Source organism: Oscarella lobularis, chromosome 5, assembly GCF_947507565.1.
Source record: "Oscarella lobularis chromosome 5, ooOscLobu1.1, whole genome shotgun sequence".
Taxonomy (NCBI): Eukaryota; Metazoa; Porifera; class Homoscleromorpha; order Homosclerophorida; family Oscarellidae; genus Oscarella; species Oscarella lobularis.
Genome location: NC_089179.1, coordinates 671,360 through 698,796, shown reverse-complemented (window position 1 = coordinate 698,796; position 27,437 = coordinate 671,360). Strand labels below are relative to the sequence as shown.

Below are 27,437 nucleotides of genomic sequence, written 5' to 3'. Positions count from 1 at the left end.
CTAGTGCGCTAGACTTCCTTGTTCTTGTTGGCGTTGCCTTGGTTGCATGTCTCTAAATCAGCTGCAGAATTTGCTCCACGATTCTCTCATCGCAACGGGGCACGTCGAACAGTGCGCTGTAATCAAGCGAAAAGACTCTTCCATCAAAGCGACGTCGATCGGATACGCCGTCGACGCGGACGAGTGCCGCAAGCTCGTCGCCGCCTTCAAATCGCCATCGTCGCTTCGCGAAACCGGTCTCGTCTTCGGCGACGTTCGCTACGAATGCGTTCGCGCCGATCGAACGTCGATTTACGCGAAAAGCAAGTCGCGCGGCGGACTGATCGCAACGAAAACGGCGACATTCGTCGTCACGGCGACGTATAGCGCGACTATGACACCGAGCGTGTGCGTCGATGCCGTAGAAAGGCTAGCGAGCTACTTTCGAGATAAATCCAAGTAGATACTAGTAGTCCTACACAAGTAATTTTTTAAAAGACCGAATAGCCAAGTTCTTCGGCTAGTTGGCTTCGCGCCGTACTCTCGATTCCGAATGACTGGCCGGAGTCGGCGGAGGCGTTTTTCGCCTCTCTCGCCTCCGGAGAGACGCTGCTGCTTTGTACTCTGCTCGCTTGACCGCTTTTGCGCGTTTGAAAGTAGACTTCTCTGTGAAGGGAATGTCGTCCATACGTTACGTTCCCGGAAAACGCTCTAGAAAAAAAAGGCTTTGACTTTATGTACGCGTGAAAAAGTTCTCCTGCTTACTTCAACGTCACATCAGATACTGATGAATCGACTAGGAAAGTGTTATGCATTAGTTTCGTACCCTTGAGAAAGTTTGTTGATGAGCGGTTGCTTGCAGTAAAGGCATTTGCTAAAGACAGTCAGTTTTGTCACACAACCAATCACAAGTACCCATCTTACTGTCTAACGTGTGTTCGTATCCATTATAAGAGGCGTAGAAAAATCGGTTAATTGTTCCCTACGACGAGAAGATGTCTCTCGAGCCAGACTCTTCATGCATATACGTACTGGATGTTGGACTGACGTGAGAGAGGCTTTAATCTCCACTTGAAGATCGGCGAGATGAGGCAGCGAACCTTCCCACTGACACAAAGATTAGCTATCTGTTTAGTCAAACCCATCCATCGTTCTCACTAAACATCGCAAAGTGGCGTCGTCCTGAGTCAGCGTCTCCTCGGCCAACAAGGCAAGAACCATGTTTGACTGTTCCGGAGCTTGAATGTAGAGAACAGCTGATTCAAACCCAGCAACCTACCCGCCGTTTCATACTATAAGAATGATCATCATTATCTCAGTGCCGTACTTTGTTATCTGGAGGCGGTGGCGGCGGCGGTGGCGGCGGTGGCGGCGGCGGCGGCTGCTTTCCTTCAGCAGCGGTCTTGACTCCTCGATCCACCGCAGCATCAACCTCCTCGACCAGCGAAATAGCCCCCGATCGACTTCTCTTGACAGGCCGCTGCCCCGTCTCTTCTTCTTCGTCGTCGTCAACGAGAACGACTTCCGTGCTAACCTCATCACTAACCCACGAACGACGTCTCGCGTCGGTCTGCACACCAGAAGGTGACCTATTGGATCTATTCGACTCAAAGGGGCTCGGCGAAGCGGAGCTGTCTACAACCGCCTTGCAATCAAGGTACACGCTCTCGCTGCTCTCGACCGACTGCGCTCGACTCGGATTCTCCGACCGTGGCAAGGTCTCGCCTTGCGTTGCCGCTGCTTGCGCATCGAACGAACCGTACAACGACGACGGCAGCGACGTAGGTCCAATAGGAGACAGACGATTCGAAGTTGGTTTAGGGACCTTTAGATCGCTTCCTTCGCCTTCATTTATCGTGACGTCTTCCTTTACTCGAACCGTGCTTCTCTCTATTATTTCATTTTTCGGTTGTCGCCCCACTTGGTCCGCTACGGGATGAGCGTTTCCGTTGGCAACAAGCGACGAAGTCGATTCAATCGGATCACGACGTTGCGACCTCGGCGACGGCGACGACGTGCGCGGATTCTTCCGCGTCGACAACGGCGAGGCGGGGTGACGAGAACGACGCGGCGTCACCGGACTCGGGTTTTTCGCGCTCGCCGCCGAGCTGCTGGCGCTGTTCAAGCCAGAATTGGAATCCCGGCGTCGATCGAGCGTGTAGATGGACGAGCAGACGGGCACGGGCGACGGCGACGTCGACGGCGTGTCGGAAACGACGGGAATCTTTGTCGAGAGCGTTTTCGGCGCGTTTCCCGCCCGACGACGCAGACCGGCAAGATGATCGTATTCGTCGCGTCGCAGATAGACGGGGTAGAGATTGATGAAGCCCGGAAGGGTCGCCAAGCCTTGGAAAACGCATCTCTCTCTCTCTCTCTCTATATATATATATATATATATAGTGCATAGTGCACAATACCTGTATTGATTGGATGAGTCGGTCTCTGTGAGACGAGAGCATAGAGTATCAACACGTGAATTCTCTCTTACTCACCTGTCCTGCTGTTCGCTTTGCAAATACTAAGACTTTGGCTGTGAGTTTGGGCGTGAGTTGAGTGCATAAGACCCTGGAGAAATCGCTGCTATTTAGTCTCTCTTCGTACTCCTAATGAGTCGTTACTCCTTATCGTAGAGGATACAGCCGGCGAGGATTCCGTCTCGCCTCTGGCTACTCTGCAGTATCTGCGACGCTTTTAGGAAATATTGCCGTCCGTTCTGCCAAAGAACAATACTCTTTTCCTCTCTTTCTCAATGCTATTGAAAATGACCTTTGGAAGTTCGACGAAGTCTATCACGTTGAAAAGATTCCGCACCAATTTCGTTTTCGTGCTCGTCTTTTCCTCGCGATAGTACTGCTTCCATACGAACTCAAGTTTGTCAACAAACGCCTGATCACTATTCTTCATTTGCTACAAAAAAAGCAGGAATAAATTGATTAATTAATCAATCCCCTCCCCCTCACTTTTAGCACGTTTCCCAAACTTCCATGATAAAAGACAAACAAGTCATATAGTCGCTTCATGCGTCGTCGCAGGAGTTCATCCGGTTCCGTCTCCTTTCCCGCCAGTACCTAGAAAAAAATATTAATTAATTAATTAATAACGAGACATTTTTTTCCCTCTTCTCCTCGACCATACCAGTCCGTAGACGTCTTCGTAGACGAGTGTGAATTTTTCCTGCTTCAAACTTAGGATGTTCGGTCGCGAGCCGGTCAGGTTGAGAATTCCGTCCGTAATGCCGATTATTTGCGAGCAGCGTTCCCTCACCTTCGGCTAGAACGTTGCAAAAAAGCATAGGGAGTCAGTGTGACGCATCATCGATCGACCACATGACATGACACGCGAGGGGGGTGGGAAGAAAAAGGCTTGGAAAAAGCCTACTCCTGACGAACGAATGAATGATCCTACCAGGTGGAATTGCTCTTTCGGATGATAAAATTTGACGGCGTCTTCGATCTTGTCCGACTCCTTTACCAGCGCCGAGTGATCGTAGATGAAGAAGGAGACGCCGAACGATCCGAAAGCGGTCGATTCCGATGCAGAAGCCATGCTGAAAGACGCGACCCAGGCCGGGAGCGTTTTACCTCATAGTGTGCGAGTCTTGTTCTTACGGCGATCGCAAATCACGTGACTTTGTCTATGGTGCACACGACGGGCGAGGCTGACGAGGAATTTAGCTCGGCACACCGGGCCGACGCCGAGTTTTACGCGCACTACGATGCTGGGGACATTCTCGGACAGTGGGCGTCTTCTCCGTTTATTTGTTTCGCATTTTTTCATCTCCTTCGTAGAGGTTTGTCGAGCGTTGTGCGAAAGTGCACGTCGAAAACGACGGGCGAAATGTTCGCCGTGAAGATCGTCGACAAAACGCAGGATCCCGACATCGAGAGAGCGATAAAGGAGGAGATTCGAGCGTTGGAAGACGTCTGTCCCCACAAGCACATCGGTAAGAGACTCGTTTCCATATACATTGACACCGTCTCGATCGTGCGTTCACACGTAGTCAGTTTGAAAGACAGCTTCGAATCGTCGGCCTTCTTCTTTCTGATCTTTGAGCTGTGAGTCAGAAAAATGATTTTTGACATCAGTTTTATCTATCTATCTATCTATCTATCTATCCATCCCATCAGAGCCCAAGGTGGGGAACTGTTTGATTACCTAACGAAAGTCATTCGCCTGTCAGAGAAGAAAACGAGGTGATTGTGTGCACTGCAACGGGATGCCTTCCTCTTGCCTGATTCTTACTCATTTTGCAGGACAATCATGAGGGAATTGCTCGCGGCCGTGCAACACATACACGAACGCGGCTATGTTCACAGAGACCTGAAGGTGAGAAAGGCCGAGAAGAGAACGCCGGGGCCAATTACCATGTGACCTATAGCCCGAGAACATTTTGATGGATGCTGATATGAAAGTGAAGCTGTCTGACTTCGGTTTTGCCACGCCATACCGGGGAGTCACGCTAAGGGGTTTGTAGGGAACGCGTATCTATTGAGCCTGGGGGACTCGTACGATTTCTAGACCTGTGTGGCACGCCGGCTTACTTGGCTCCGGAGATGCTTCGATGCACTGTCGACTTCTTCGCTCCTGGCTATGATAATGAGGTTGACCTGTGGGCATGTGGCGTCATTATGTACACGATGTACGTCAATTTATTGGCTCAATTTTTTTGCCTTTATTCCTGCAATCTCTTAGGCTTGCCGGCTTTCCGCCGTTTTGGCATCGAAAGCAGATGGTGATGCTGCGCTCGATCATGGAAGGCAAGTATAAGTTTTCCAGTCCCGAGTGGGACGACATCAGCGACGGAGCAAAGGATCTCATACGGCAGCTTCTCTGCTTGGATCCAACGAAACGCCTTTCTGCTGTCGAAGCACTCAATCATCCATGGATGACCATATCACTAGTAAGAAAAAAAGGATGAGGATTAGGTTGAGACTTCTACAGGGGAAATTATTATAATCTCTTAGCAACGAAGTGAGCAGGAGTTTTCGCCTCGACGCAAATTCAAAGTTTACATACTCGCCGTTTTGTTTACTATGACGATTGGGCACGTTCAAGAGGCACCCGTTAGTCTGATGAGCATCAGCTCGGCGCCCTATCGTTATCGGTTTATGCGAAAGCTGATTGACGAGTGCGCGTTCAAGATCTACGGTCACTGGGTGAAGCGTGGCGACAATCAGAATCGAGCGACCCTATTCGAGAATCAACCCAAAACGGAGTTGTTCAAGTATTCGGGATCGTCGCCTCACGCTTCGCTTAAACTTGAATCGTTTCATCCGTACTAGTTGAACTTGTGTATGTATGTATGTTACGTATACAGGGGGGGGGGGGGGGGGGGGGGGGAGATAAAGAGATTTCCACTGAATACATTAGGGATTCTGAGAATGGTGAAACGCTTCTTCAGAAAGGATTTTCATTTGCATAAGTAGCCGTCAATCAATCAGTCAATCACTCAATCAGCTTGATTCATGAGACGGAGAGTGAGCTGAGTTTCCTACTCTGAACAGCGCACTTCCCCCTTCGTACTACGCATACGTCATGAATTTTGGAAGTCTTTTGGACACTATATAAATAACGGCACGCGCGCGGAGTATTTCCTTCTCGGAAAGGCACGTTGGATTCACGTGGCCACTCCCAAATGTTGACCACTTCCGGTCAATGGGAACTTTTGGTGCACGAGAATAGCAAGTGCTCGACGCGGTACCTTGTCTGCCAAAAGAACCCTAAGAAGTGAATTCCTTAGGAAAAGTATGTACTCGTCGGAATCCAATCAATTTGTCCACGCACCCCAGGCGTGGTCGCAGGAGTCGCGCTTATCTCGTTTCCCACGCCAAGCAACCTTTAGAAAATAGAGTTGGGTAATGGGGAAAATTTCTCATCCAGCTGAGTACAGATTATAGGTGATGTAATGTGCCTATCAGTCCCCGGAAGCGCTCCCGGAAGAAGCCAAGGGATAAAAGGAGCTGCAAAATCGCTTCAGTCATATCCGCCGCACACATGACTAGGAAACTCGCGCTCTGCACGCTCGTCGTGGCACTCGTCGTCGCGACGAACGCGAACGAGTGCCGCGTAACGAACGAGTCATTACGTACCGGTTGTCGTTTGATCTTGACGTCAAACCGAACGTGCTTTTTCCGACGCTCAGTCAAACGCGACCAGCGCGTCACCGTCGTCGTCGACGATCTCATCGCCGCGTCGCGTCGGAACGCGAAGAACGGCGGCAAGTGCAAACGCGGCCGATGGCTAAAGATCCAGCACGAGTCGCCGCTGAAAATCAATAGCAGTCGCACGCTGTGCAATCGCGAAACGATGACGGCGACGTACGGCGAAGGAAATCTACTAATTCTTTCCAGACTCGCGAAACAGGACTGCTTCAAACTAACGCTAACCTTCGCGAAAAATCCTCGCCGTTCGTCGTTTCGCTGCAGACGATCGGCGGGGGCGTCGCCGCCGACGTTCGACGTCGACAATTGCGGACGCTACAATACTAGTAGACACGTGCGCGACCGCGTGCCCTGGACGGTGCAACTTAGAATCCTCAACGATGCAAATCCCGTGTGCGTCGGAAGTCTCGTCAACGATCGATGGGTCGTCACCGCTGCGCACTGCTTCGACAATATCCCCGCGAAAAATTGTCACGTGCACGTTCCCGGAAATCGACGGAATTTCTCGATCGTCACCGCCGCCATTCATCGTCGCTACGGCGTCTCCGGCGTCGAGCACGATATCGCTCTAATCGAACTCGATCGACCAGTTTCACTCGACGCGAACGGCAACGGCGTTTCGGCGATTTGCTTGCCGACACGCGACGTTCGAGTCGGCGAATTGGCTTATTTTTCCGATCAAAGTGCGATCGCTCATGAAGTCAGCGTCGAGACGACGCACGCGTGCGAAGCGGTTCGTCAGGAGTATGATACTTTGTCGGATACGAATCTGTCCGGTATGACGTGCGTCAACGGAAGTGTTAACGGTTGCCATGGCGACAGCGGCGGTTCATTGATCGTGTCAATGGGCGACGGGAGTGATCGACACGCTCTTGCTGGCGTTGTCAGTGTCGGCGATAGGGACTGTAGTAGTTCAAAGCCGGCTGTGTATGTGAATGTCTATCGTCATCTTGACTGGATCCACCAAGTCCTTTCGTATCGATTGTGCTATGGTTAGTCCACTTGGACTGGAAAGAAATAAGACTATTTATTAGATAAGAGTTGCATAGACTGTTTTTTGTACGGAGACTGCTTTATGTCCGTGGGCCGAAGAGAAAGTTGCTGAGCAAAATCACTTGTGGTCTTCTCTTTGTGATCTTACCTGAGATAGTAGTCAATAACGGTAGAAAACGCCGCAAAGCCAGCACACCCAAGCATGCCAGCCTGAACTCCAGCTACGCAAAAGAAAATTATCTAAATAATATGATTAGTATACATACCTCTTAGGCCAAGAACACCTCCAGTAATGCATCCTGACATAGGGCTGTTCCAATTATCACTCTTTCCTCTGACCTGTAGAAAACCTTGAAATGTGTCATTCCCGTACGAAAATCGTACCGTTTCAAGAGCGCATTCCGTGCAAGAGAACATGGCTCCCACGACAGCAAAATTCTTTCCGTAGGAGTGACCTCGTTGCCGTAAATCCCGAAAAACTTCTCGTACTGTCTGCTCTTGAATTACGTTACCAGGGCCCATGCTCACATTAGATTCGACACCAGCGGTAAAAAGGCCGAGTACAACACCCAACCCATATCCTACAGTATAATGAATTAATTATCCGAAAACACGTGCCATTTATTTTACCTATTACTGAACTTATTCCCGTTTTAAACATGCAGCTTTCCATTCCTCGCTCGATCATCAGCTCTTGTCCTGTTTTTCGCTGACCGACTAAGTCCATCCATCGATGAGGCTGCACGGGACCGCTGAGCGGTGTCCCTTTACGCAGCCGCTCTAGACTATCAGATACGTCTAGTCCAACGTTCGCTCCGTTCTTCGTTTCGTCCATATAAGCGTACAGTGGTGGAACCATAGATATTAAAGGAAGGTGGAACTTGGAACCATCGATGTCCAGCCCCTCTCAATGCGCGTGCGTCGCCGGGAGGTTTCAAACCCTTTCTCTCGTCTTCTTTGTTCTATTTGCTCCTCTTGGGCATCTCCTTCGTCCTTTTTATATCACACGAGCTACAATTGGAGTACGTTTCTATGGAAGGCTGGCAGTACACCGCATTATCTCTACACGTTTCTTCTCTGGAGTCTCAACTGCTGGTCACGGCCCCTATCCGACCTCACGTCGGTGTTCAAGGCGCAAGCACGGTCTGTAGGGAAGACGTCGAGGCGATGGCCGTGACTCATCGTCCCACACTGGCCGGAATGAAACGGAAATCCCTAAACGGGATATCGAACGACAATAAGCGCTGGCACCCCGGCTGCTGATGGACCGATGGTCACGAAGTAAAACTTCAATAGGAGGGGTTCTGTAGCGCAATTTTAGATAGTCTTGTTGTATAGTCAAGGGCGTGCGTCCCCACCCTCTTCTTATCTTGCCGCTCATGTGAGCTTTTTTTGTATCTAGAGCGATTTTTCTGTTTCAAATAAAATAACTCAAAACTACAGTCGTCGCAAATGCACGCGCGTCTCGCATCCCATTCGTTTACAAATAAACGTGCAGCAACAAAAAAACGCTACAGCGGCTTGAATTAAGACTGGCTCTCTCTCTTACAGTACCTACCCAATTAGAATACACTAAGAACGCTTTTTCTATTCTCACACTTCTTCGGGTGTAGTACGAAAGGCGTCATCACCACTAACATGATTTTCGTCCACTTGTAACATTTCGTTTGGCAAGCGGATCAAGTTGAGAAGAATGCCAACGTAGGACATGGCCTCCAACGCGGCCGTTTGCCCGTTACTCTCCGCGGGGCGCAACAAATTCGGCCCGAACACCGTCGAAAGATTATTTAAACTCATCTTATTAACCTTCTCATTTGCGGCTATCCTGCAATAATAGGAGATAGGGGATAAACGTCACGCCAAAAACAATAAAGAAACCTTTTTAGATGTCTGAACAAATACAAGGACGTTTTCAGATTGATGGGTGGTAAAGAATGAATAAGCGAAGCCATGCACCTCTGCTTCGCCTCCGGATCAGCCAACGCTACACAGAATAGAATTATTAGACAAAGAAACAATTAGGAATTAGCGGACGTGCGCCTACCCATTCCTTCGACAAAACGCGGATAGAGTTCGTCGGTTAGCACAGGCTCCGGCAGCTCTCGGAAATACATTTTCAATAAGCCGGATACGGCGTGAATGTCAATGTCACTCAGGAGCTTCTTCGCGTCTGCGATACCTTTAACGGATTCGTGACCACTAGCTACTCCTCCCCAGCATAATTTATACCTCTCTCAAACGCTTCCTTTAGATTCTTCACGTCCGACGTGACGCCAGAAACGCGATATATGCCGACTTCGTTGACGCCCCGTTGTTCAATCTCCTCGCAGCACATCGTCACGACGGCGGGAATTTGAGTCATTTCCCGACGGCAAACGACGTCGATGGGAACGGCGAACAGTCCCGCAGTAGAAACGGACGGCGGACGACGAAGCGACTGGGATCCTGACAAGTAGCATAGCGACACTCGTACGCAGCCCTAGTAAAACGGATATGAACGGGTGTACAGCGGTATCTCGTAGCAGCTGGCTACCTTAGGTATGAGATTGATTTCTGTTGAGTGTTTCTTGTTGTCAGCCAAGCCGAGAGTTGATAACTTTAAAATAATAATAAACATTTAGACATTCGTATGTTGTCATTCCAGCTCACCTCGATTTTTCCCTTTCCGCACATTTCGTCATTGAAGAGGCTCTTCTTGTCCCAGCATATGATCTTGAGCGTTTGCGCACCATGAACGTCCACTTCAAAATCCTAAAAGAGAGAGGATCGAGAGATGACGTCGACGAAGACGAACGCTAACCTGGTCCCACGAAGGAGCCAACGAATCTTTCACGACGCGCGTCTTGGCCTTTCGATCAAAGCGCCCATAACTATCAACTTCGACAGTGCAGAACAAATCTAAACACACGGAGAAGAGAAACTCCTTAAAAAAAAATTCCATTGCAATCGAGTCTCGTTGGGTACCTGGTCTTCCTTGTCGCGACGACAGAATTCCCTTAGCCGAATGCACCTGAATTTGCAGTACGCCATTCAAGAATTCATCCTCGCCGTCTAGGTCGACCGCAAAACCCAAGAAAAGGAAGCACATTTCCACGAGGACGCATTAGCAGAGACAAGACGCTCACCAGCTTCCATTAGGACACTCCTTATCGAATCAGACCTTCTCAACAGCTGAGAAAGACCAATCACATATGTCTAAGAATAAACCTCGAGACAGACCACCTACTCGTCGCGATCTCTGCACAAGCGTTCCCAATTCGTAGGGAGTCACTTCGACGGGCCGAGCTAAGGGGAGAACCGACCGGCGTATTCTTTATTGAGGCGACTTGAAGAAATAAAGTCTTACCCGTGTCTTTGGCACTGCTGATTGCCTCTAGCCAGACCTGTCGCTGACTTTCCTGCGCGAACAACAGCGTGTAGACCTGCAAAAAGAGAAACCACGGACCCCCTCGGTTTTCCAATAGACAACTCATATCCGCAAAGGCGCACACCTTGCCACCGACGTCAAAGAGGCGAAGAGGAAGACACGGTTGAATGAGACGAAGAGTGCTTTCCTATCCCCACCGCAAGAGTAGCGTTTAGTGCGAGCTGGGATGCCCTTTGCACGCATCCGCATTCTTACATGCTCTCTTAATTTCTTCTTGAGCTTATCGAGTTTCGACGACGCTAACTTCACCGACGATGTTCGTCCAATTTTGCCCTGCGAAGAATGAACGAAATGAATTCTTGAAACGTTTTTTCTCTAAAGTCGCGTTCTACTTCAGCTGCCGCTTGTTCCTGACGCATGGCGAGTTTGAGTTTGCCTACTTTAGCCTGAAGATGCTCCAATTCGGACTCGCTTACGACCGGAACTGGGCCTGGTACTGGTGGACACGCGACGTCAATGCGTTCGTATTGATCCAAAGGACAATGGAGCTTTACCTTCGGATTCCGGTGGGGGATGAAACGCCAATTCAGCCAGAGGCAAATACCATTTACACTCGTACTTTCGCTGTCTACATTTGACCAGACAAAACCTCAACGAAGAACACAAGAAAAACAATCGCGAATAGCTTACCTCCCCGCTCCTTTCTGCTTGACGCACATGAGAACGTCTTCAAACAAGCAAAGATGACGAAACTTCCTTCCACTATCTATGAACGCACGACTATACTAATAAAACACACGAGGAATGTTGTTCTCACCGGTTAGCTCGACCACGACTTCCCCCTTCAGCGGTTTTCCTCGCTCCGTCTAAAGACGAAAGAATGAATTCCTCTTCACCCCCACCCGCCTAATCGACGGTTTCTCTCTTACATCGGCCGGTCCCTGGCTAAGAGATCGCATCATATCCAATACGGCTTCGGACGTTTCGGCCAGCTGGCCGTGATCCATGTGATCGTCAGGCGTGTGTTTGAGAAGATCCTAATGCACGAAAAAAAAAAAACGAACTAGAGTGGCCACTTTGCTTATCAGGCGATTATCGCGTGCCTTCAAAACTTGGGAGTAGGACTGAAGTTTCTCGGCGGGTCGTCGAAGGAGTTCTAGAGACGAGACATAAGAGTCGAGTTGTCCACAAGGAAGGAGCCCCCTTCGCTTTACCGTCGAGAGGAATTCGCATTCGCGCTGACTTCATTTGAGCGGCGCTCTGCGGACAAAAGAATCCAAACGACCGAGATGAGAGACCGCCCACGAGCAGAAGGTCACCGAATGACTACTCTAAGTCCACGAAATCTGCTTTTTCTCCCCTTCTCCGGCGCGACGGAGCCCCCCGATCGACTTACGCGAATCAAACCAAAGACAAACATAGTGAATCTACTGCCGCCGCGTCTCGGTACGACGCTCCTAGCTTCGGCCATATATAAAACGAGGGAACGGCGAGGGATTGCGCACGACGGAGTTCCAGTTCGACTAACACTTAATAACTCGGCAGTGCGAGGCGCCTACACTGTTACATCACAAAGTGGCGCGAAAGCCGCGTCGCGCGCTAATACGTACAGTACAGGGGCATGTACTGTACCTCGACACATTGGTTCGATAGAACCGTCGCGTATTTGTTCTCGATCACGCACACCATGATGACAACGCGAGAACGCGAGACTGGGAAAGTCGGATGGGACGGTTTCGGTTTTCGGCGAACGCTTAGAGACCCCTGAGTCGAAGCGCCCGTATCTCCGCAACGAGATGCACGCTCGGCACGCGTTCACGCGTCGTTCCCCACGCGACTGGAAGATCCGAGAGGAATTCGTCTCGGCTGTGCTTTCTCTAATAGGCGCTCGCCAACGAGTGAACGCGGGCGGCAGGAGGTCGCGCAAATAAACGGCTTTGTGCCGCTGCGGTCAATTAGGTTCGTCCCCGGATAGGCTAGTTAGGCTAGTTAGGCTAGTTAGGACGGGGTCACGGGGGGCCCCTCCCCGTTACACTTACATCGACAAAATTGGCGAAGTGCTGGTTTTCTGCCTTTCGCTTGAGAAGAATCTCGAGCGCGCGAGGATAATTCGCAATATATTGTTTGTACACGGGTAGGATGTCGATCTGCCAACGAAACAACATTGTGAGAACCGGACGACGACCGATGAATATGATCGATCGCTTACCAATATTCCAAAACAATCTGCAACGCTCTGATTGGCCGACCAGTTAATAACGCGCGGTTCGAGCGCGTCGTAGAGGCGCGAGTGCGTCCGTAGGAGTTCTTCGTGTTTGTAGAAAATGATGTCGCAGTCCTTGGTGCTGAGCAGGGGTTGAGACGTCGTCGCTACGGCAGAGAGAGGCTTCTGATAGTGCTATGTAGAGAAGAGTAGTAATAGTAATGAAGGGAGTCGATTTTTCTTTTCTTTTTACTTGGCATATGAGACGAAGTGAGTCGACGTAGCTCTTCTCTGAATCCAGGATGCTGGACATGATTAGTTTTCTCATCACTCCTTCCGAGTCCGACGATTCGGATAGATGAGAACTGACGCTGTGTCGCTGAAGCTGGTCGCCGCTCGGAGTCGCGCTCTTTCGACGCGGCAAAAACGCGGAGTCCTCCGGAGCGGGAAAAAGAAAACAAGATAATTTTCATTATTATCAAATTCGCGGTCTCTCACTTCCGGCTCGTCTTCGGACGAACGCAATTCGGTCAGAGAAGCTCGATAAAATTCGGCGAGACCCGTATTCGGTTCGACGTCCCCTTCGAATTTGACCGCCCAATCGGATTCCCCGTGGACGCCGTCGCGAACGCGCGAACGCGGCGACTGAGATCGCTCCTTCCTCTCGCGCACCGTCACGACAGGCTCGGAAACGAAAAGAACAACGTCCTCGTCGTCGTCGTCGTCGTCGTCGTCGTCGTCGTCGTCGTCATCTTCGTCGTCAATATACGCCTCGCTCGATTTGCCACTGCTCAATTCGACGTCGTGATCGTCGAAAACGACCATCGATACTTCGTCGAGATCGACGAGATTTGCACGCGACGTCGGAGGAGTCGGTTCCTTCTTTTTCTCCGCCGTCGTCGTCGTCGCCGTTTCCTCGACGACGACGACGACGTCGGCTCCGCCCGACAAGCTGTCGAGAAAACGCGATTCCTTTCTATCCATCTCTCGACTCTCCGTTTTCGTTTCGCCGTCCTTTTTCGGTGACGTCAGCTGAGTGCGTTCGAGTACGGGAGAGATATCGCCGCTGCTACAACCGCCGCCGTCGCCGCCGCCAGCGAACATGTCATCGCTCGGCGACGCGGCGACGGCGTTGTCCGGCAGAACGAGAAAGATGTTCTGCTGATCTTCCATCGGCTGAGTGACGTCGTTTCTTTTCTTTCGTCTCAAATCGATTGCCGATACGTTCATCGAACGCGGTCGATGACCTTTTCTCTCTCTATCGAATTCGCCTGCGCTGATCGCCTTGCGAAGAAGATGCGAGGACGACGACGGCGTCAAGAGAGGACTCGATGCCGCCGACGCAACGTCTCCTCCGCCCTCTTTTCTCACTCCCGTTTCGGATACGACTTTCGAGGTACGGGGAAGATTTCCCGTCGACAAACTACGTCGCTGAACGTCGCGATCGCGTAGAGTAGACCCGGTGTTGCGACGAAGACAACCCTTTCTGCGAAAAGATCCTTCGAAAACACCGTTAGATATAGTTAGCTTCGACTCGACGTCGCCAGACGACGACGACGACGACGACGATTTGTGCTCCGGCTCGCAGCTTATGGATTCATCCGGGGCCGATTCTTTGTCCTTGTTCCACTCGCCGTCGTTTTCTTCCGTGTTCTCGTCGTCGTCGTGACGCGTTTGCGGCGGCGTGGGAGATCGCTCTACGGCTCTTCCTTTTTCTTCGGCGGTAGCGGAACCGCCGCCATGCGTCGCTTCCTCATTGTCGCGTTCGATTGGGCCCGTCGAAAGGAGGAGGAACTCGGCGATCTCGGTTACGATGCCGACCGTTGCGCGTTCGCGGTCGAGCGCTCTCTCGAGCGCGTAGACGCGCTGATAGCATTCGTTAAGAACGCGCGTCGCGTCGTCGGGCGAACACGGAAAGGATTCGTCGGGAAATATGGCGCGCCATCGATCTCGTAGCAGCGAAATCGGCGCGTCGTCGTTGGGGCCGTCGCCACCGTTGTCGCTCATTACCCTCGCGTAAAGAAACTACGATGCGAAGAGCTGAAGTAGTGTGAGAGGGCGATCTTGAGACCGGACGCTCTTTATAGGATACGGGTTCGCTTCGTGCACGTGCTAAAGGAAGTTGTACTATCTACGCTCTTCGAAGTAGAACTTCTTACGTCATTTCCTCAGCATCCGTTCGTTCCGAATACCCATTGCCCTTGGGGACAGGTGATGATATACGGCGAAGTAGCGTTGCCTTGCAAGCAGTTGGGTCCATTATTGCAAAAGCCGCATCCTTCTGAGCTGTTCACGCACGATCGACAGTCAGCGTGATTTTCGGCGCTGTTGCACTTGGAACAGGTGCAGCCGCACGATTTTGGCACGTAGCTCGGAATAGGACAGGACCAGGGATTGCCATACATGAGACAGGTATAGTCGTCGATGCGCTTCAGAAATTGTTCCAGTTCACTCGGTATGGGGCCAGAAAACGTGTTGTAGCAGATAGTAAACGAGTACATTCGCGGATAAAATGCGCTAAATGACGTCGGTATTCCGCCTGTCAACATGTTCACGCAGACATCAAGACTCTCGAGTGTCTCCAGATGACCAAGAGAATCCGGCAGGGATCCGGTAAGCTGATTATCGCCCAACGCTAAGTGCGTCATATTCTTGAGATAACCAAACTGCTGCGGTATCTCTCCTGTGAGACGATTATGCGACAAGTCGATCCACTGAAGACTGGCCATCTGATTGACGCAATAGGGAATCTCACCTGTCAGCTGATGATCGAAAAGCCAGAGTCGCTCCAAATTCGGCAGCTCGCAAAGCGACAGCGGAAGCGATCCAGTCGCATTGCCTCGCGACAGAACGAGCACCTGCACCAATGTCCAGTACTGACCAATCCATTCAGGTATCGCGCCAGTGACTCCTTCAATTTGAACGTCGGTAAGCAAACGCAACTTCGACCACGCAATCGGCAACGGTCCACTCACATTCGGCGTCGAAAATATCCACAATTGCTTCAACTGCTTCATACTCGCAAGACTCGCCGGAAACGCTCCGCTCAGATTATTGTGCGCGAGCACGAGAGACGTAAGATTGTCGGCACTTCCCAAACCCTCCGGTATATTCCCAACGAATTCGTTCCCATCGACGTTGAGCTGCTCGAGCGCGGGCGTTTTCCAAACGGCGGGGAGCTCCCCGCTGAAATGATTCGTATAGAGAAGCAACGATTGGAGACGCGGCGCGACGAGAACGCGCGGCAATTCGCCGACGAACTGGTTGAAATCGACGAGGAACTGCGTCAGATTCGGCAATTGGAATATCTCGGGGGGAATCGATCCGCTGAGAGCGTTCGAGAAGAGAACGATGTTCTCCAGATTCGTCGCTCGAGCTAGCTCGACCGGTAGCGGTCCGACGAGGTTGTTTCGAGTGAGCGTGATTCCGATCACGCGACCACTGGCGTCGCAATCGACGCCGTACCAGTTTGTGACGCCGCACGGACTGCCTTCCATTGCGTCCGTCCAGCCGCTGTTGTTCGTCCACGTCGGTCCGCCGGTGCTCTTGTAGAAAGCGACCAGCGCTTCCAGATCATCTTGATTCGGTTTTGTTGCGGGGGGGTTCGTTGCGATTTCCGCCATGCGTTCGCGCCATGCTGCCATCGCGCGATGACGAAGCGAGTCGTAGAGACGTCGCTCGGACGCCGCCTGCTTCTCGTTTCGATCGACTGCATGCGAATACGAAAAGGAAGCTAGAAGCGCCGACAGAACGGTGAGTAAACGCGCGATATCCATTGTTCTCTGCTATCCGGGTAAGGAATCACGATCGCCTTATTAGCAACCAATTGGAAAAGTTCTTGTAGTCAGCTGACCGATAAATCTTCCAGATACGATCTGATCGGCGCCTGCGCGAGTTCCGCGGTTTGAAGCCTTAGCTAGCTAGCTAGCTTCGCCTTCTTCCTTAGTTGCAACGATCCATAGCCTTTTCGATAGCCTTTTCTTCTAACCCTAACCCTAACCCTTGTGAAGTGCAAGATTCTTCGCGCCGGTGACGGTCACAGACGACGTCATGGACACTTCCGCGTCTGGTGTCATCTATCAAAGCTGGTTGAATGTCAAAAAGAAAGGGGTCTGTAAACAAAACGTACGATATAATCCCGAGTCGAGTATCGCGATTGTTGACACGTAGTCGTACAAACGTTTGTGGACGGTGCTCCGTCGCGTCGAAAATTCGACGCGTTGTGCGCTCGAATGCTATCAGACGGAGAAGCTGAAAAAAGTCGTCGATAAAATCGATCTCAGACTGGCTGAAGGCACGAAACGACGTCCCCCCGAGGCGAAGACGAAAGACAAACAATTGCACTGCTTTGATCTTTTCCGTAAGACGACACGGCCGCGTTTTTCCCTACTAATTATACGCACGCGCGTATTTTCTCACCAGTTAGCGGCGACAAGATTTGCCAGTGTGCAGCGTTCGCCCAAGAAACGCTCGAGAAATGGCTGAAGAAGTTGGAACGCGCTGGAATTCGCCGTAAGCTAGAGCATCGATGTCTTCCTGCTTTTGTAATGATTCCGTGATTTATAACATCTGCTAATGAAGAGGTCGACAAAGTCGAGCAAGAGTTCCAAGCGAGAGTATTTCCCAACGACGCCTCGAGACAATTGGAGACGTCAATAGGAAATCACTCCATCTGTGACCAATTCGTCATCCTTTCCATAACCGACACGCACGCGGCAATGAAAGACGACGTCACCGAAGAAACTATCGTGTCATGGCATCTTCTTCAGCTTGGACCCGTTGCCGAGGTCAGTGCCGACGGAGACAAAGCGGTCACTGTTGCTTTGAATTGGTACGAGTTCTGAATCAGTGGCTGACGTTCCATTGCCTGCTCTCTTAATTAGCGGCGACGAAAAACTGAGGGAAGTGGTTTTTTTAACTCCACACGCTTCGCAATTGGCAAAGATGATCCGAACTCGTGTAAGCAAATTGATGACATTGACACTTTCTCAAAGAATAGAACCGACGGCCAAATCGACGGGTGCCAGCATGGCGAAGCTTTCGCTGGGCATAGCAGAAAAACCTCCCGTTCCCCCACCAAGACAGCCTGATTACGAAGCTGACGATGACGATGACGACGATGACTACGGGCCAAGGGAAGGTAAAATATCTTCTTATGCATCTCAGCGTTTCTTTTCGTTGTACAGACGACTTTTGCGTAGATTGCGGCTACATAAAGGATTATGACATCGACTCCATTCCCAAAGTCACACCAAGTGGCAATTACATTCACAGCAGTGAACTTGCAAGTGTACCTCCGCGCAGTACGTCTGTCAGCGAGAGCCTCGATAAAGGCAGCGACGTTTTTTTCCCAAGCGAAACAGACTCGCCAGGGTCTGATTACTTGGATTTGACCTCATCCACGGGCTATGAAGACAGTGGCTATTTGAAATTGCAAGACGATTCCTCCGTCTTTAGCCAAATGTGCAGCGGTCCTCCTTCATCCCCACAATTATCAGGACTGGCTTGCACACCACCAATACCGCCTAAGAGCGCTTCCACTCGTCCTCCACCGCCTCTCCCTCACCGTTCGCTTTCAGATTGCTCGTCGCCACTACCCAATCGACCTCGTTCTCCTCTACCGCCACCAATTCCTCACCGTTCGGCTTTAGACTCGTCGACACCGCCGCCTATTCAACGTTATGCATCGCCGCTATCGACGGACGGCTTTAGTGGTGGTGAAAACTCGCCGCCGCTTCCACCTCGATCACCCAAGCCCGGAAGGCCGCCTCCAGTACCAAGACGCTCGACGGTCGAAGGAGAACGTCCTAGCGCAATGAAAGCGTACACTGGATATCGTCCCGAGAGCCCAAGACCGTTCATAAACGATCATCCGCATCGTCCTGCACGACGCTCTCAATTGGTTTCACGTGAAATTGATGCCATGGGACTTCCCATTCGAGCAGCGGCTACGTATGTAAATGACAGACGTGGAGGACACCAAAGATCGTTGTCCTCGTCTTCTGCTCCTTCTCCTCCTCCACTTCCGCAAAGAAAAATGCTCAGTCCAACTACGATGACGCCGCCGCCACCTCGGCATGTTTTGAGCCCTCCGCTGCCGGAGAGAAAAGTTCATAGTCTACCGAGAAAAGTTCATACTCTACCCGATCGAACGACAAACAATTACGCGTTCGACTCATATCCAAATGTAACAGAAAGGAGAAGCAGCATGATCAAACAAACTGCTTTCAGTTCATTTGGCAATTACGACGACGTCGACGACGACGACGATTACGCGAAAGTTAAAGATTACGCGGAAATACTTACCTAGTTGAAGAAATATTGTATGTAACATAGATAGTCGTATAAAAACTAAAACTTTGACGAGTCGGTTTGGATAGGTGCTATTAGAGCGTTTGGTTGTTGGTAGAGTCGTATCCATGTCTGTGGCGTGTTGTCTTCCATGTCGTGTTTTTCCAGCAACGGTAGCCTGCAATTGACCCAAGCGCGTCGCAATTTGATTTCGTCGGCGACGGCATTCGCCGGCTGGATTTCCCAGTCGGGATAGTACTCGGCAATGTACTCGCGCAACGTACGCTTTCGCTCGTCGGGATTCCGTCGACTGCGCCACGGCATTTTCAACAGAGCCGGCGACGTGCAGCACTGGAGAACGGGCGTCTTGCTGTACGTGTGCCGACTGCCGTGAAAGGCGGGCAACAGATGAATGTGACAGCGATGCCTTGTGCCGTGTTCGAGATGATTGCTCTCCTGATCGCACTTGGAATTGCAGATGGGGCAAACTTCGCGACAGCCGCGCACTCGATCCCAATGCTCGTGCTTTACGTTGTCCAATTCGCGATGGAACATGCTCTCGACGACTTCGTAGAGCTGCGTGCCGCGCACCATCGTGTCCAAGTGACCGAGAAACGATCGCGAAAAGCGATCGCGCTCGATCACCTCCAAATTCGTCGGAACGAGCGACAGAATGTCCAATTCGGAAATGGAACTCATCGAGCGCACCGAATCGGCGCGACGTCGCAATCGCAACGCTTTGGCGTGCTGCACGAAACTCTCCGTCGTTTCTTTTTCCGGAGGAGATTCGCCGTTCTCGCCGTTTTCCCTCGGCAGTTGACGCCACTGGACGACGACTTCGCGAAGAAACTTCAACTGGACGTTCATCTGTTCGGAGAGCTGAACGAACTCGCGATGCATGACGTCCTGTTGAAGCTGGCCGAAACGCTTATCGAAGATCTGTCGCAAAAAGCCGAAAGCGTCGTCGCAATAGCTAAGCACCGCTTCCCAGTCTTCGGCGAGAAAACTGTCCTCGTAAGCGCGGCGCGTCGCCGTCGCGCAGTCGGGCATTCGCTGGCGCATTTCGCTCTCGACGCGTATCGTGAACTGAATGATTTCGTTTCGCGACCAGTCGACGAGACCGCTGTAGACGTCGCGCGCCATGAGCCGGGCACGCCACACGTCGTTGTTGAGCGCGTCCAAGCGAGCCATGGCCCGCTCTCGAATCACCTCCTTTTTGTCGTTCAAATCGCGAATTTTCTCATTCACTTCGGCCTGCTGTTTCTGCGAGAAGAGATCGTTGACGGCGTAGCGAATGCAATCGTAGACGTCGTTGGCGAATCGTTGCATGGACAGGCTCATATTGAATCGCAGTTCGATGGCGCGTTCCAGTTCGCTGATCGTATTGTTCGTCCGCGTCATGACCGAATTGACGAACTGCGATTCCAAATTCACGTCGGCACTCTCCCTGAACCCCTCCATTAGATTATAGAAAAATTCGCCGACGCTTTTCTTGAGAAAACGAGCCGCTTCGAATTTCTTCTGCGTCTTATAGGCGTCGTACGACACTTCCTTCCCGATGACGTGAACCCGATTTTTCATTCGTTCCTTTGCCGACTGGTGAACGTATTTGACGTAATGGGATTCGGGAGAGGATACGATCAAATCCTTCATGGGCGGTATAACCCGACTGCTCGTTCCGAGTGCCATGCAGACGGGATGACGAAGTCGCATCGTTTGAATGTGAGCGGCGAACGACGCGATGACTTTCATCTGCAATTGGGGCCCGTCCATCATAGTCTCCATCAAATTGCCGCGTATCGCCTCCAAATGATCTTTCCACATGTCGTCGAATGCCTTCTGCAAATCGTCGGCCGACATCGTCTTTATGCCGCCGCCCTCTTTGAGTATATGATCCATTCGCTCGCTGAGACTCTTCTCGATTTTCGCCTGACGCACTTCGTCTTTGGCGAGCGCCTCGCGTCGTCGCCACGCGCGAAAGAAAACGTGCAGCGCTTCGTCGATGCGCGAGCGCAATTTCGACGAAAACTCCTGCTTCCACGCCGGCAAATAATTACCCGATTTGAGCCCGTCGTCCAATCGTTTCTGCGCCTCCTCCTTCGCGACGGACGCGTTCATGTCGAGCGTGTCGCGAAAATGTCGCGACACTTTCTCGTCGATCTGATCGGGACTGTATTGGACCATGAACGCCTGCAAGTGCTCCTGACACTGATCGACGAATCCGTGCGGCGCTTCGATCAGCGTCTCGACGATCTCCGAATAGATGGCCGACACTTCGCGTCGCTGTTCGATCTGCTGCATGTTCTCGAAGTGAAGCAAACTGGCGCCGAAGTGACTGATCGTCGTCCAGACGGAGCGCGCGTGAACGAGCCACTGTTGAAAGGAGGAGAACTCTTCGACGAGCGTTTCGGCCTCCTGTTTGAGAACGCGTTCCGAGTGGACTTTCAAGATGCGCTGTCGCAATTGAAGCGATTCGTTGGAGAACAATTTCGTCGGCAGTTTGAATTCTTTTCCGTTGCGAAGTTCGTTTGCAAACGCCGGTGGCAATAGATAGAGCGATTCGGGATTGAGATTGACGAAGCGATTGACTTCGACTTGAAGTTTTTCCGCTCGTGCCGTCAATCCCTGTCGCATGAGCATCAACTGGCCTTTCGTCGCGTACGCGTCCCGATCGACCTGATCGCGCAGGACGAAGAGAATGTCCGGTTGGAGACGCGCCACTTCGAGATTTTTCATTGCAAAGACGGCAATTTCCAGCAATTCCTGAAGCTGACGCGACAATTCGCCCTTGTGATTGACGATGACGACGTGAGAGCAGGCCATGGCCATGAGCGTCACTTGATTGTCAAAATCGCGACCGCCGCCTTCGATCGACATGAGCCCTTCGGAGTCCAAGATGAGAAGATCGAGCTCAGGCGTTTGCATATAGGAGGCGTAGAGACCGCGCGTGCATCTACCGGCGCGCGTCGCAAAACCGCATCCGAACAGGTAATTCAACAACGTCGATTTCGCCGAACTCTGGAGTCCGATCACGGAGACGACGAAGAGACGACGCGTGCTCTCCGCCTGAATGCGTCGCAGCACGGACGAGACGAACTCGCTGGCCATATAGAGAGGATGACCGCGAAGCAATTGCATGGGATTCCCGTTCAAAATCCACTGCCGATAAACGTCGGCCAATTGTTCTTTCGACAAATCCGAGTCTTTGCTGAGAAGCGTGCCGCGTCGGCCCGTTTCGTCAGTCACTTCGACGTCGACGAGCGCCGTCAATTCGCTCCAAACGTCGTCGATCGATACATCGTAGAGATCGAGCTCGAGACCGTTCTTTCGCAGCTCGCTCTTGATGCACGTCATCTCGTTGTCGGTCGTCTCGCGCGCGCCTGTCTGTTGAAGCACGGCCAATCGACGCTCAAACTTCTCCAGCAGATTTCGTCGTCGTTCCAAGAGCGGTCGACATCGCGGCGCTTTCCACGCCGTCAACTGTCGCTGGAATTCCTGAATCGCCGCCAAATTGCCGTCGGCGACGTAATTCGCGAACTCTTTCACGAGCTGCGACGTTTTAATCGTCGCTCGTTTACGTCGAACGGCGGCCAATAGGGTGTCCTTCTTCACCAACTCGGCTTCCATTTCGGCGGCGTCGACGTCGTTCATGGCGACGACGCTACGCATTTCGTCTTCGAGACGCGCCGTCTCGGCGACGAGCGTCGACGTGGGAAAGAGCACTTCGCCAATGCGCTTGGCATCCGACGTCGACGACGAACGAGTTTGCGAGCGTTTTAGATCTTCGACGATCCGATTCAGCGTATCGTGAAGCACGCGCTGCACGTTACCGAGTTGCGTCTCCGCTTCGGCGTACGACGGCAACTGAACGTCGACGACGCACGTGGAGCCGAACGACTTGGGCGGCGCGTATCGTTTGATTCGACGAGCCAATTCGCGACTGCCGCACATCGTCGGAATTCGGTGGCGATGCGCGGCGGCGAGTTCGGCGTCCAACGACTTGGCCAAGCCGCTGATCGCGCGCACGCGACGTCGTTCGCGAAGCGACTTCATGCTGGGCACGTCGAATATTCGAACGATAACGGGAAGACAGAATTCGTCCGAGACGAGATTCAGCTCGACGTACGTCTTTGCACGTCCTATAAGATCCTTGTCGGCGTCGACGTAATTTCGCCAGAGCAAAGCTAAGAAACGCGGTCCGAAACTGAATTGTTCCCACGCCGATTTCATGCAATCGAGTAGGAATTGGAGTTCGGATGCCGGTTTACCGTCGTTTGTGAAATCGAGACGAGTAACGTGAAGAAGAACGGCGGCGGCGCTTGAAGTAAGAACGGCTAGCGCTATGTTTAGCCCGAGACTTTGTCGACTGTATCCGTGCGTGTCGGCAAGAAGGAAGGACATCGATTGTTCCCCGCCGCCGCCGAGCGACGCACCGAAAATCAAGTCGATGGAGACGCGATGGCAAACGCTACGCGACGGCGAAAATAGACGCGATCGCGACTCGGTGTTCGCCGACAAACCGAAAATATCGGCGAGCAATTCCGACTTGCCGCCGGCGATCGTCGATCCCGTTCCAAAGGAGACGATGAGCGGATTCGGCGCGTCGCATAGGAGATCGTCGTAGCCGTGAAGCGGCAAGCGAACGCCGATATTCCCGTTGGAAAGCGGATGCCGATAGAGAAAGGGAACGGAACAACCGACTTGCATGGCAAGCGACATGAGCCGATTGTGCACGTACGACGGCGTGACTTCGAGAAGAGCGATGAAGAGATCCTTGTGCGTGTATTCGAAGTAGTCGTCCGGAAGACAGTCTTCGAGTTTGTCCATCAGTTCGTCGTCGGCCATGCGCTCCATCTCGGCCATGTCGGCGATCGCTTCGAGCGTTTGCTGTCGTTTGAGAAGGTCGACCATGTACGAGCAGAGTTCGCGAGCGAGACCGACGCCTTCGCACTTTTCGTAGCAGTCCGTCAGTATGTTGGGCGTGAATTGGCGACCTTCGACGACCAGGAGACTGTCCGCCGTCTTGATTTGACGCTTGTTGCCGACCATCAGGTCGAAAAAACGAACGAGACTCTCGTCGGCTTCTGTCGCCGGTACTCCGTCGACGTTCTGCGTCTCGTAGTCGTAGAACTCCATCATGGGAACAGGAGAGGCAGCTGGATTCATAGAGGAGGGCCCATGGCTGCCGCTTGTTTCAAGCGGAGAACTTTCTGCTGTACAAAAGGGTCTTTACCTAAGCTACGAGAGCTACAAAAAGGAGACCCGCCCCCCCTCTAGATTTTTAAAATATCCGCAGCCCTACCCTATTGATTTCCCCTCTAGTGGTGACGTCATACAAAGAAACGTCCGACCGTTAATTAATTAATTAAGCGATTTAAATTAAATTAACTTATTTATTCCCTCAACTTACCCTGACCAGAGGCTGCTCCACTTTCCGAACTGTGACTGAGCGGCGACTCGAGTCCCGAACCGGAACGAGAGCGACCGTCCTCACTGGTTCCAACTAAACGAATTTCGGTTTTCCGCGTCACGATTCGGAGTCCCCAGCGCACCTTTTGTTGACATGTCGATGTCGATCTCGACGTGATTGATGATTTCGAAGCTCGATTCGTAGATGTTCGGAGCTGTAAAATCGACGAAAGATTGTTTTTCGAGCCGTACTTTTTTCTCTTTTCGCTTTACTTTCAGGATCAGGAAAAAGATCGCGATAGAGGTCTTCTTGCGTGTCCTTTAGGACTTTCTTGAACGATTTCGCCTTGTCTTCGCTGTCCAGGGCGGCGAGTAGAATTTCGGTGAGACATTCGCGTTTTTCGGTCAGCCCGCCATTTTCGCCAGCTTTGTCGACCGTCGCGAACGCCTGCTCGTCGATCAGACCGTGCAGGACAAGTTGACCGACAATTTTGGGATCAAGACGCTCCTCGAGGAGCTTTCGACCCTCTTGAATGATTCGAACTGACGACGACTTCGACGACGCGGTCGCCATGACACCTCCCGGATAGTAAACTAACGTGCGCTTCAGCGAGTTGCGCGGCAACTCTGTATTCTTTCACTCATGGCTGGCTATCATGAGACAAAACGTCGAAGTGGCCTATTTCGACGCGATCGGGAAGCCGAGGAGCTCTTCCCAATCAAGGAGGACCTCGCTGAATGGCTCAAACGTCTGCTCGGAATCGATATCACGGCGCACACGTTCATGGAAGCCCTCGAAGACGGCGTCGCGCTTTGCGCGCTCGTCGATAAAATTCAAGAGGCGGCAGCGACGGCTAACGACAGCGAAATAGGGCCTCTATCGCTCGCGCCGCTCAAATGCCATCGAAACGCGCCGAAAGGCTCGTTTTACGCGCGCGACAACGCGTCGAAATTTCTCGCGTTCGCTCGCGAGATGGGCGTCGTCGAAGCGGTCCTTTTCGCGTCGAACGGACTCGTCAATCGCGAGCAACCGAAAGAAGTCGTTCTTACGCTTCTCGATTTCGCGCGCAAGGCGACGAAACGGGGCTTTCTCGTCGATCCACCGACGCTCGTTACAATGGAACGCGAAATCGAAGCGGAAGAGAAAAAAATCGAAGAGGAACAGCCGGGATTGACTCTCCGTAAGCGCCCGGACAATAGAAAAGATGAAGTAGACGCGGTCGTTCGAAAAGCGGCGAAATCGATCGGATACGGGCATCCTATTGAAAAAATATCGGAAGGATATTATATTGTGGAGCCGGGCGGCGTCAAAGTATTCGTCAGGGTGAGATCATAATTTAATCAAATAAAAATAATCAAAATGTATTTTTCTTAGAAATTGAGAGCTCATGTTATGGTGAGGGTTGGAGGTGGGTGGAGCACGTTGGAGAATTTTCTTCTCAAGCACGTTCCATCAGATGTAAAATGTATGCAAACTCGCTATCACTCACTAAGAATCATCCACGGTGTTTATTTTCGCAGTGACGAATTATGGCTCCCTTTCCAGTGCCAAGAAATCGGTTGGGAGTGGGAAACACACTGAGTCTGCCATCAGCGAAGAACCAGAACAGGAGAATACCAATCCTCAGCGCAAAGGCAAAGAGAGTGCTCCTACTCTTACTGCTAAGGCTAGAACGTCAAAAACGTCCAAGGCCCCTGGCTTGTATAAACTTGCTGTTCCCCAGCCACGGCATTATAGCACTCCTGCTGCGGCAAAGCTTCCACCCAAACTCGTCAATTCACCTTACCTACCGACAGCTAGAAAGAAGAGTCAACAAGAGCAGGTGGGTGATAAACGGAATCGCAAAGTATCAGTGCCTAGAAAAAAGAAGACAGAGGATAGCATATAGAGTACAAATGTATCAACCAAAGAGATCTATCTATCTAGTAGAGAGCAATCTATGCTGACTGGATGCTGTGCTGCGCAGTAAAAGGCATTCAATATTTTTGATCCATCAAAAAAGTAGAAAAATGCAATGACAAGGGTTCGAGCATTAGTATACTATTTAGTACGTTGCTCTGCCTCCAGTAAGATCAAAACAAACGCCGGTGTTGAAACTGGAAAGGGGAGACACGATGAATCGAACGAGAGAGCAGATTTCCTCGATAGTTCCACATCTATAAAAATATTAATTATGAATTCACTGACCAACTGATTTTTACCTTTTCATGGGAATTTTATCCGTCATGTATTTCACCTGTTCCGGCTTCATTCCCTCTACCATAGCCGTGCGTATGACAGCAGGTGCCACTGCATTCACAGTTATTCCAGTTTCAGCAAATTCTTTCCCAATCGCCTTAGCTAGACCAATGACTGCAGCTTTGCTTGTGCTGTACGCTGCCATTCCAGCATTTCCCTAAAAGTATGGGTCTTCTTCCTTCACAGCAAAACCTTTGTACTGTACTGCACTGTACCTCCTTTCCGGCAATTGAAGCAAACAGCAAAACACGACCGTAGTTTCTTTTCTGCATCAGTCGAACCGAATGCTTCGTTATCAAAAAACTCCCCGTGCAGTTCACTAAAATTTTAGAAGTATTGACAATAATTGTGCGGTTACAATATCCGGGATTTATCTACCTTCCATAACACGATCAAAATCCTTCGTTTCAACTTCGGTCAGCTTGATCCCGTTTGGTCCGACGATTCCGGCGCAATTAATCACGATGTCGAGTCGACCGAGCGTGCTATCGACGTACTCGAGCCCCTCCCGGACCGCATTCTCGTCCGTCACGTCGACGCGACGACTTTTGACGTTCGTCAGGCCACAACGACCGAACTCGGCGATCGTCGCCTCTAATTTCGCCTCGATCACGTCGAAAATGAACACGTGAACGCGTTCGCGAGCGAGCATCGCCGCAATTCCCTTCCCTATGCCATCGGCTCCACCCGTAACCACGGCAACCTGGTCGTCGAACAGGTTCTCCGGCTCCGTGCGAGCTTTCTTGCTGGTCGGCTCAGTCATTTCGCTCCGATAGCCCGGATAAAAAGTATCAC

The 27,437-nt window shown here is 51.5% G+C and overlaps 11 protein-coding genes and 1 long non-coding RNA gene across 14 annotated transcripts; 5 read left to right on the top strand and 7 right to left on the bottom strand.

The window, feature by feature from the left end:
• The first annotated feature begins 46 nt into the window (after positions 1-46).
• Positions 47-442, top strand: LOC136187324 (profilin-4-like). Its single transcript, XM_065974903.1, has one exon. It carries the CDS (start codon positions 47-49, stop codon positions 440-442), a length of 396 nt encoding a protein of 131 aa, XP_065830975.1.
• LOC136187528 (BLOC-3 complex member HPS4-like) lies at positions 419-4,045 on the bottom strand. The gene is made up of 13 exons (XM_065975145.1): positions 3,385-4,045; positions 3,115-3,249; positions 2,940-3,047; positions 2,746-2,886; positions 2,598-2,692; positions 2,472-2,544; positions 2,397-2,421; positions 1,307-2,325; positions 1,138-1,254; positions 1,012-1,086; positions 904-961; positions 745-853; positions 419-690 (listed from the first exon to the last, which is right to left on the bottom strand). The coding sequence occupies exons 1-13, from the start codon at positions 3,523-3,525 to the stop codon at positions 471-473; spliced, it is 2,316 nt and encodes a 771-aa protein (XP_065831217.1). The 5' UTR covers positions 3,526-4,045; the 3' UTR covers positions 419-470.
• LOC136187531 (phosphorylase b kinase gamma catalytic chain, liver/testis isoform-like) lies at positions 3,351-5,299 on the top strand. Of its 2 annotated transcripts, XM_065975149.1 has the most exons (9): positions 3,356-3,716; positions 3,768-3,922; positions 3,980-4,034; positions 4,107-4,172; positions 4,233-4,305; positions 4,358-4,445; positions 4,498-4,618; positions 4,672-4,879; positions 4,944-5,299. In XM_065975149.1, exons 1-9 carry the CDS (start codon positions 3,616-3,618, stop codon positions 5,259-5,261), a joined length of 1,185 nt encoding a protein of 394 aa, XP_065831221.1. In that variant the 5' UTR covers positions 3,356-3,615; the 3' UTR covers positions 5,262-5,299. The 2 variants fall into 2 exon arrangements, with proteins under 2 accessions (XP_065831220.1, XP_065831221.1); XM_065975148.1 differs by having other exon boundaries at positions 3,351-3,922.
• LOC136187540 (uncharacterized) lies at positions 4,078-5,299 on the bottom strand. Its single transcript, XR_010669920.1, has 3 exons — positions 4,996-5,299; positions 4,650-4,876; positions 4,078-4,586 (listed from the first exon to the last, which is right to left on the bottom strand). It is a non-coding gene; the product is annotated as an uncharacterized lncRNA (long non-coding RNA).
• A 659-nt stretch (positions 5,300-5,958) lies between these two features.
• On the top strand, positions 5,959-7,242 carry LOC136187042 (trypsin-like). The gene has a single exon (XM_065974554.1). The coding sequence runs from the start codon at positions 5,974-5,976 to the stop codon at positions 7,135-7,137; it is 1,164 nt and encodes a 387-aa protein (XP_065830626.1). The 5' UTR covers positions 5,959-5,973; the 3' UTR covers positions 7,138-7,242.
• Positions 7,149-8,308, bottom strand: LOC136187049 (mitochondrial import inner membrane translocase subunit Tim22-like). Its single transcript, XM_065974560.1, has 4 exons — positions 7,764-8,308; positions 7,518-7,714; positions 7,400-7,472; positions 7,149-7,354 (listed from the first exon to the last, which is right to left on the bottom strand). Exons 1-4 carry the CDS (start codon positions 7,990-7,992, stop codon positions 7,278-7,280), a joined length of 576 nt encoding a protein of 191 aa, XP_065830632.1. The 5' UTR covers positions 7,993-8,308; the 3' UTR covers positions 7,149-7,277.
• A 247-nt stretch (positions 8,309-8,555) lies between these two features.
• LOC136187028 (active breakpoint cluster region-related protein-like) lies at positions 8,556-14,801 on the bottom strand. The gene is made up of 24 exons (XM_065974538.1): positions 13,202-14,801; positions 12,957-13,139; positions 12,710-12,898; positions 12,540-12,647; positions 11,715-11,760; positions 11,604-11,656; positions 11,430-11,537; positions 11,318-11,366; positions 11,191-11,266; positions 11,055-11,128; positions 10,893-10,996; positions 10,756-10,833; positions 10,625-10,687; positions 10,480-10,555; positions 10,360-10,418; positions 10,259-10,304; positions 10,098-10,184; positions 9,934-10,031; positions 9,783-9,884; positions 9,667-9,729; positions 9,363-9,612; positions 9,178-9,312; positions 9,012-9,117; positions 8,556-8,958 (listed from the first exon to the last, which is right to left on the bottom strand). The coding sequence occupies exons 1-24, from the start codon at positions 14,708-14,710 to the stop codon at positions 8,727-8,729; spliced, it is 3,894 nt and encodes a 1,297-aa protein (XP_065830610.1). The 5' UTR covers positions 14,711-14,801; the 3' UTR covers positions 8,556-8,726.
• LOC136187037 (uncharacterized) lies at positions 14,768-16,634 on the bottom strand. Its single transcript, XM_065974549.1, has one exon. It carries the CDS (start codon positions 16,477-16,479, stop codon positions 14,872-14,874), a length of 1,608 nt encoding a protein of 535 aa, XP_065830621.1. The 5' UTR covers positions 16,480-16,634; the 3' UTR covers positions 14,768-14,871.
• LOC136187035 (uncharacterized) lies at positions 16,192-19,187 on the top strand. The gene is made up of 6 exons (XM_065974545.1): positions 16,192-16,813; positions 16,874-17,063; positions 17,126-17,215; positions 17,285-17,534; positions 17,587-17,843; positions 17,905-19,187. Exons 1-6 carry the CDS (start codon positions 16,754-16,756, stop codon positions 19,011-19,013), a joined length of 1,956 nt encoding a protein of 651 aa, XP_065830617.1. The 5' UTR covers positions 16,192-16,753; the 3' UTR covers positions 19,014-19,187.
• LOC136187026 (uncharacterized) lies at positions 18,992-25,557 on the bottom strand. 2 transcript variants are annotated; one of them, XM_065974533.1, is made up of 5 exons: positions 25,454-25,529; positions 24,677-25,397; positions 24,547-24,618; positions 24,405-24,497; positions 18,992-24,207 (listed from the first exon to the last, which is right to left on the bottom strand). In XM_065974533.1, the coding sequence occupies exons 2-5, from the start codon at positions 24,975-24,977 to the stop codon at positions 19,055-19,057; spliced, it is 5,619 nt and encodes a 1,872-aa protein (XP_065830605.1). In that variant the 5' UTR covers positions 24,978-25,397; positions 25,454-25,529; the 3' UTR covers positions 18,992-19,054. The 2 variants fall into 2 exon arrangements, with proteins under 2 accessions (XP_065830605.1, XP_065830606.1); XM_065974534.1 differs by having other exon boundaries at positions 18,992-24,204; positions 24,677-25,557.
• Positions 25,025-26,628, top strand: LOC136187043 (growth arrest-specific protein 2-like). Its single transcript, XM_065974555.1, has 3 exons — positions 25,025-25,727; positions 25,779-25,869; positions 25,925-26,628. Exons 1-3 carry the CDS (start codon positions 25,047-25,049, stop codon positions 26,290-26,292), a joined length of 1,140 nt encoding a protein of 379 aa, XP_065830627.1. The 5' UTR covers positions 25,025-25,046; the 3' UTR covers positions 26,293-26,628.
• Positions 26,364-27,412, bottom strand: LOC136187047 (2-dehydro-3-deoxy-L-rhamnonate dehydrogenase (NAD(+))-like). Its single transcript, XM_065974559.1, has 4 exons — positions 27,021-27,412; positions 26,858-26,961; positions 26,606-26,799; positions 26,364-26,560 (listed from the first exon to the last, which is right to left on the bottom strand). The coding sequence occupies exons 1-4, from the start codon at positions 27,403-27,405 to the stop codon at positions 26,449-26,451; spliced, it is 795 nt and encodes a 264-aa protein (XP_065830631.1). The 5' UTR covers positions 27,406-27,412; the 3' UTR covers positions 26,364-26,448.
• Positions 27,413-27,437: the final 25 nt, after the last annotated feature.